Below are 7,945 nucleotides of genomic sequence, written 5' to 3' on the forward strand. Positions count from 1 at the left end.
GGTTTATTAACTAAACTACAAAACAAGACACACACACACACACACACACACACACACACGGAAAATGAAAACTTCACAAAAGCATTTCCTCCTCCCCTCTACCAGATTCTCCCAATACATCTCCCAAATTTCAGCTCTCAGTCCATCATCACTCTGTAAATACTCAATTCTCAGTCCATCAAGAGGAGAAGTCCTTCTTGGGCCATGGTGACCTCTTCCTTTTCATGTCCAGTGCTCTCACCACATGAACATGGATCAGAGCTGCTTCGAGGGTTGTCCTTTTTAAGGGTGCTTTGTCTCCTTCCCAAAAAGGGCACAGTCTCACCTTCGGGACATCCTTTTCCCCCCCATATTTCTCTACCGCTGGGGCCGGGGGGTCTGCAACACCGAACCCTCTCGGCCCGAGCCATCGCCTCCCCCTGGATGCAGCCTCTGTGTCACAAGGAAGCGTCAAGCCACTCCTTATCTCTTGCCATCTAGGGTTCTCTCACAACCCCGCATCCCAACACACTTGCCCATTTCCTGCTCCAGAAAAGGTCAATGCTCTGTGAGATTTTCATTGTCCAAACAGGGGTAAAAAAAAAAGCTCTTACAAGCGGCCAGGCTTCTCTGTGCTCCCCCCCCATTCTCCACAAGCTGGGCATGCTACCAACTTCAAGGCCTCAAGGCCACAGCCACAGCCGCGTGCACCAAGCAGTGATGGCTTTTCTCTCTCGTCTCCGGGGAGGAGGGGGAGGGGGTTTGCCCGATGTCTCTCTGTGCTCCTCCACCCTTCCATCCTGGGGGGCCTTCAACCCCCTCTCTGTCCAAAGCCTGGCCTACCTTACCCAGCACATGGCTTCCCCTTCCCCACCCAGCAGCAGCAGCGGGACAGGGGAGACATCTGACCTGTCTCCCCACCGGAACCCGAAGAGGAAGTTCCCAGGGGAGAACTCTGCTTTAACCCCTGTGTTCTCAGAGGTGTGACCGATGCCCTCAGTGGACAAAATAAGTGCCAATTTCCAAATCTGAACACCTATTGGCCTCTGGCCACTCCATTCCCAGAAAACCTATTTCCTGTAAACCCACGACAGGTTCCCTTTTAAGGATGCTTTGCCAAGAACCAAAAAGCAACAATTTCTCACTTTCGGGACAAAGGTCCCCCCCATTTTCACTCTCCTGGGGCCGAGGGTCTTGAGAACAGCGATCTTCTTTGTTTGAGGAAAATATATTTTCATGGGTGCACTGGCATTGCGCCAGCGTCAAACCATGACATGACACAATAGCCAAATAAAGCATCAAAATAGAAGAAGTATAGTAGAGTAAAAGAGATGACCTAGCAATATGACTGATGCTTAGAATAAAATAGAGGAAGTTGTGGTAAAGCTAAGAGATATTGCAACAAAGCAACTAAATGCTTATGTATAATAAAAAGCTTGATGCACTTGACAAAATCATGTAGCAAACACCAGTCTAAGGCTTCCCTCCAGACAACCACAAGAAAAACAGGAAGCCAATGACCACCTGGAAAGATTTTGAAATCGCTGATCCCAGATTATTGATATTTGCTCATTCGGACTAACCATACACATTGGAAAATGCTTTGTAGTCTTAAAAATGGTATATATACTTTGCCCAACTTGCAAGTGGTGTGTGCTGTGAGTGGAGCAGTGACTCCCCAGCCACCCAGTGCTGCTTGCTTGCTTTCTTTACAATAAAAGATAGTAAAATGAAATTCAGTTTGGCTATTGAAATTTTATAACAATAACAGAAAACATATTTCCAAATCACATTAAGCACCTGCTCAACTATCTGCAGTAGAGCAAACCTATAACAGGACAAGGGAATCATATTCTACCCACAGATATGGGTATGTTTTGAGCATAGCAGCCTTCATTTTTTGATCCTTCTTAGGTCTAGGACAATATAGAAATGGAGTCTAGGAAATGCTTCAAGTTTTGCCCCAAGTGGACAATACATTTGCACTGTGTAGAAGAAAAATGGAAAAGTACTCCTAACTTTAGAGTTCATCTTTTTAAAGTCATGGCCATGTAAGCAATATATCAAACAGCTTGTTGTTTCTACCACTTCTAAGGACACAGACAAAGAAGTTGCACACTAGAAAAGAAAACACAAAGATTTTTGCTTGGTCGATTGTCTTGGTTTAGAGCAAAATTTTGGGAGAGAGAGAGAGAGAGTCCCCAGAGGGGCTCTAGTAGGAGGATAAATTCAATCGGCCCCTCCCCCCCACAACCAGTCCGGGAGAAAATACCTCCTTGAAGAAAAGTGGAAAAAAGCTGTTTATTAAACAATAGAACCTAACAATATTAAAACAATAAAACCCCTTGCCGCTCTAAAAGAGATGACCAATTGAGAAAACCCCCCCCCCGGTGCTTCCCTGGGTGTTCAGTCCAGAGCAGGTTCCAAGAGGTCCAAAGGAAAGGAAAAGAAAAACCACAGTCCAGGGACTCTTCTTTGCCTCAGCCAGCTAAAACTAACCAAAAGCAAAAGGAGAGCTCTCTGTCCTGCCGTCTGTCTGTCCGCAGACAACACAGTCCTGGAGGAGGAATGCGGGGGAGTACGTGCAATGTCTGAGCGAAGAAAAAAAAGAACTGTGCGATTCTTCTCTCCCCCCTTTCACTCTCTGCAACAAGTCTTAAAGGTGCAAAACTTATTATTATTCAGCATAAACCAATGAGACGATTTGGGGATAAAAGCATCATATAGTCAACCCAGGACATCGATACAGACAATAATTCTCAAATTCTGACAACTATCACAGTAAATTTTAAAGAAAACTCTTACATTGCAAGAACACTAAACAGTTCATATTTTCATCTGATCCAAAAAGTTATACCTTGTTACAAGTAATTTTTTAAAGCAATAAAACAGCAATATACTAGGAGCAAAAAACATCTTCCTTTCAATTTTTATTCCAGTTTGCCTATTTTGTAAAGGGAATGATAAAAACAAACATTTAATCTGGCTCTAACCCTATTCCTGTGATTAACATGGACACTCAAAAGACCAGTTTCCCAAACACGTGTCGTGGTTAGACACTGGTCAAACACCAGGCACCCATGACAGCTGTTCATTCACCCTCCCCTCACACAGCTGGAATGAAGAGAGAAAACACTCCAAGGGCAAAACAGGCTTGACTTAGAACTATAAAGTGCATTTATTACTAAGAAGATCACAGCACGAAAATGAGAAGTAAAATAAGACCTCAAAACCACCTTTTTTCGCCCAGCCCCTCCCTCCTTCCCACCAACAGTGCATGGAGACAGGGAGTGGGGGTTCTGGTGAGTTCATCACCTGAGGTTTTCTTCCATTGCTCAGGGAGAAGTGTCCTTCCCCTGCTACGCCATAGGGTCCCTTCATACAGGGGACAGTTCTCTGCCAACTTCTCCAGCGTGGTTCCAATCTCACGAGCAGCAGTCCTCCCCAAACTGCTGCAACATGAGTCCCTCCTACAGGCAAACAGTCTTCCCAAAACTGCTGTGGTGTAGGTCACTCTTCCACAGGGTGCAGTCCTCCAAGGACAGGCTGCTTCAGCCTGGAAGCAGGGGCTCCCTCTCTCCACCAGGTCTCCCGCTGGATGACAGCCTCCTCCAGGCATCCACCTGCTCCAGCATGGGCACCTCTCCCACGGGCTGTGGGTGGATCTCTGCATTCCCCATGGACCTCCATGGGCTGCAGGGGGACAGCCTGCTTCCCCGTGGTCTTCACCACAGCCTGCAGAGGAATCTTGGCTCTGGCACCTGGACCACCTCCTCCCCCTCCTTCTCCACTGACCTTGGTGTCTCCATGTTGTTTCCCTCACATGTTCTCACCTCCTCCTCCTCTCTAGCTGGAACTAAAACTGCCCCCACTTTGTTTTGATTTTCTTCTTAAATATGTCATCACGGAGGCATTACCATCATCTCTAATTGGCCCAGCCTTAGCCAGCAGCATGTCCATCTTCAGAGCCATCAGGGATTGGCTCTGCCGGACATGGTAGAAGCTTCTAGCAGCTTCTCACAGAAGCCACTTCCATGGCCTCCCCGCTACCAAAAACCAGGCCATGCAAAACCAACACAGCATTCCATTTTCTAAAGGCAAATATGTACCAGGGATAATAGTGTAAAGGCAGTTTTAGACAAGAGGTGCTGGAGCATCAACACCTGCACACAGACTGACTATACATGTCTCCAACCAGTTCCAAGACAGTGCTCTGGCACAAAATCAGCTCTTTATACATCATGCTCATGCACTGCTCTAGTGGAAGCTCAGTTAGATGATCTTTCTCTGGTTCAGCATGGTAAACCTAAACAATAAGTGCAGATTTAAACAGAACTATAAAGTAAACAGACCTATGCAAATTTAAGGAAATATGGGTTGAGTCAAGCACGTAACCTATTATTCACAATCCTCAGAGTAAAGTCTCCAAGAATATTACTTTGAAGAACTTTATATAGTATTAAATCTTGAGGATACAGTATTTAAATAGTACATATAATCTGCTGTCTTATTCCATCTAATTAAAAAACTTTCCCTCTGATTTTTTCCAGAAGCTTACAAATAATCCTATTATTATTTGACAACTCACTCCAAAATTCTCTACTCTCAAACACGAGGCATTACCAAGGTCATCCTTCTTTCCAAATTTAAAATACTTTAAAGTTGTTATCAGAACACAATAACACAGCAACTAACAGAACAACTCCTTTAAGATTAGATTATACACTTCCCTTTTCTATTCAAAACAATATTGATTGTTTAAGTTTCCACTCATAATTTTCAAGATTTGACAGAAGAATGGAAATCTGACTTTGATACATGTAATTTTAATGAAAAGCTTACTTTTTTAAAATAACAATTTGTTCACTTTATACCAACTTTGTTTGCCTCCTCACTTTTTCCCAGCAATAATGCACACCTCCTGGAAGCCTGCATTTTTGACCTATTGAAAAACTCTTCCAACTTTTTTTACCATAAAACGCAAGGTACTGTTCCAGATGCAAAAATTTTGGAAATTACACATAAGGGTAGAAAAGATTGATTCACCATGGGTGACAATTCAAACTCTGCCGCTTGTGGAATACAACATGGTCTATTAATCTCCAAAATAATTTTCATTAAAAAACTTGCACATTTTATCGAATAACTGTTACACATACCCATTTCTGTACTGAATATGTGATGTTTTCTCGGTCTCTTTTGCAGCTCTAATTCCCACACATCCCTGATCACATATAACAGCAAAAAGAATGAATGATGGGCTAGTCTTTTCATAAAGATGAATATATGATTAGTATTAACTTCACAGCTGGGAAATCATCTACACATATATCATGCTATAAGCTTAGATTTGTCTGAACAAATGTCATTAGTTATATAGCAGATGATTTTTTTCATATTTGGAGTTCCTTTTTCTCCAGTGGATCACAAAGCATCATGCAAACAGCAATCTGAACCTCAGAAGCATGTTTCAGTTAGAAAGATGATAAAAGGATAACAGGTGAGCAACATCTTTTTGTGATAATAAGGGCAAAGGATAAACAACTCCAACTAAGAACATCATGGCAGACCATCATCCTTACAAAGGTAGCAAGAGAGTTTCATGTATGGCTGAACTGACAAACCCCAGCAGCTTTAAACATCTCATCTGAATGTCTGACACTGAAAAATGCACACACCACCATGTGCACCTCAAACAAACTAGTTGATTAGACTACCTCCATCTTCAGTTTACTTTGTATTTATCTACTAGATCAGAGATTTAAGATAACTAACATACATCAAAAAGTAATAGATGTTTTCATACCACTTTGTCTTCAGGCTTTGTAAACAAGCCCATTAATCTTTAATGTATCAGCAGTATAGGCATATGTGGTTTCTTTCAGATACACAACCAAACACAGTAACCTTTGACCAATAAAATTCCCAACAATGTATAGACCTTTGGCACAGAATGTAAATTGCCACTGATGTGGTATTTTTTATTTTTAGCAACAGCTTACCTCAGTAAACACTGAAAGATTTAACTCAAGGCCAGCAAGCCAGATGCAGACCAAATTTATCCCTTTGTCTACATATCTGTGTGCATACCACTGAAACATAAAACTTCATAGTTTCAGAAAACATGTAAGGATGTTACCTTTCTGGACGTGGATGATATCTGGAAAGTTGGCCAAATGCCCCTGATACAGTGCTAACAAGTCCATCACAGCATCGAGGTCCTGCCGGGGCTGATCTGCAAAGAGGCCCTCGATAGCATCATAGGCTCCTGCAGTGAAGGCTATGGTTTGGTTGAGGCCAGCCAAAAAGGCCTGCAGGTCCAGCTCAAATGCCTGACTGAGACACTTAAAGGAGTGTCCCACCTTCTGGTATTCCTTCTTGAAACCAGTGACTTGTTTCCGAGCACATTCATTGGCTGTGTGATTAAGCTGCAGGGCACTTTCATCCATCTTCTTCATGAAGGCTTTGAAACCATCCACCTGACTCTACTTCATGCAAGTCCAGGCCAGCCCCAGAGCCAGCAGAGACACTGATGGTCAGGAAAAGTTGGCACCCACCATCTCATCCTTCTCAGCCTTGCGCTTGCCTTGTTTCCAGGTCTTTTCATCTGTGCTGGGACAGGTGAGGAAATGCTGGAAGGCATCGCACTGACCCAGCACAGGGTGGCTGCACATGTGGTCCATCCACCAGACCAGGCCTTTGTGACGTTTGGCCTGCTTCTCTGGCAAGTGAGGCACAGAGATGACAGGGAACTTCTCAGCCAGGCACCCATAGAGCCAATCAAACTGCTTGTAGCGGCGGTGCACCTGCTACAGTGCTAACAAGTCCATCACAGCATCGAGGTCCTGCCGGGGCTGATCTGCAAAGAGGCCCTCGATAGCATCATAGGCTCCTGCAGTGAAGGCTATGGTTTGGTTGAGGCCAGCCAAAAAGGCCTGCAGGTCCAGCTCAAATGCCTGACTGAGACACTTAAAGGAGTGTCCCACCTTCTGGTATTCCTTCTTGAAACCAGTGACTTGTTTCCGAGCACATTCATTGGCTGTGTGATTAAGCTGCAGGGCACTTTCATCCATCTTCTTCATGAAGGCTTTGAAACCATCCACCTGACTCTACTTCATGCAAGTCCAGGCCAGCCCCAGAGCCAGCAGAGACACTGATGGTCAGGAAAAGTTGGCACCCACCATCTCATCCTTCTCAGCCTTGCGCTTGCCTTGTTTCCAGGTCTTTTCATCTGTGCTGGGACAGGTGAGGAAATGCTGGAAGGCATCGCACTGACCCAGCACAGGGTGGCTGCACATGTGGTCCATCCACCAGACCAGGCCTTTGTGACGTTTGGCCTGCTTCTCTGGCAAGTGAGGCACAGAGATGACAGGGAACTTCTCAGCCAGGCACCCATAGAGCCAATCAAACTGCTTGTAGCGGCGGTGCACCTGCTGCCCAGTGTGGCTGGACACCAGCTTGTAGGTGATGTAACTCTTCATGCCCTTGAATTTAGTCTGTTTGGTGGGGTCCTCAATGGAGCACTGGAAGGGGTAGGGGTTCTCCTGCCACTCAGGGCCCTGGGGGCCCAGCACCAAGCACAGATTGTCCCCATCCTTCACAAAGCCTGATACCTTGCCCAGCACGAAGACCTCACCACCAGACTTGAAAAAGGTTGAGAAGCAGTTGAGATTGTGGCTTACCGTGGCCAAACTCTTGGTGTTGCTGCTGGGCGGGTGCAGGTGGCCTGCCAAGTGGCCACTGCAGGAACTAAGGGTCTCAGACTGCATGGATAGGCAGTAGTGTCCAGAGGTCCGTCTGCCCACTGTCTCGTAGACAGGGTAGGAGCTGCTCAGGGAGCCTGGCTCATCGGCCACCGTGGAGCTTTCGTCCCAGTCATCGTCCCAGTCGTCATCGCTGCCCTGGCTGAGCTGGTAGGAGCCGCCATAGGGTGACGGCAGGAAAGGGGACCCGGCGGGAGCAGGGG

General features: G+C 45.4%; 1 protein-coding gene across 1 annotated transcript in view; it reads right to left on the bottom strand.

Moving 5' to 3' along the window:
* Nucleotides 1-6,118: 6,118 nt before the first annotated feature.
* The window catches only part of LOC102041598 (sorting nexin-18-like), a gene marked incomplete at its 3' end in the record, with an annotated part of 8,224 nt that continues 6,397 nt past the window's right edge, over nt 6,119-7,945 (bottom strand). The window contains 3 exon segments of the mRNA XM_014311541.2: nt 6,119-6,462; nt 7,088-7,148; nt 7,151-7,889. Of these exon segments, the coding sequence (XP_014167016.2) occupies nt 6,119-6,462; nt 7,088-7,148; nt 7,151-7,889 (1,144 nt within the window).

The sequence above is a fragment of the Geospiza fortis genome, unplaced genomic scaffold (genome assembly GCF_000277835.1).
Source record: "Geospiza fortis unplaced genomic scaffold, GeoFor_1.0 scaffold505, whole genome shotgun sequence".
Lineage (NCBI taxonomy): Eukaryota > Metazoa > Chordata > Aves > Passeriformes > Thraupidae > Geospiza > Geospiza fortis.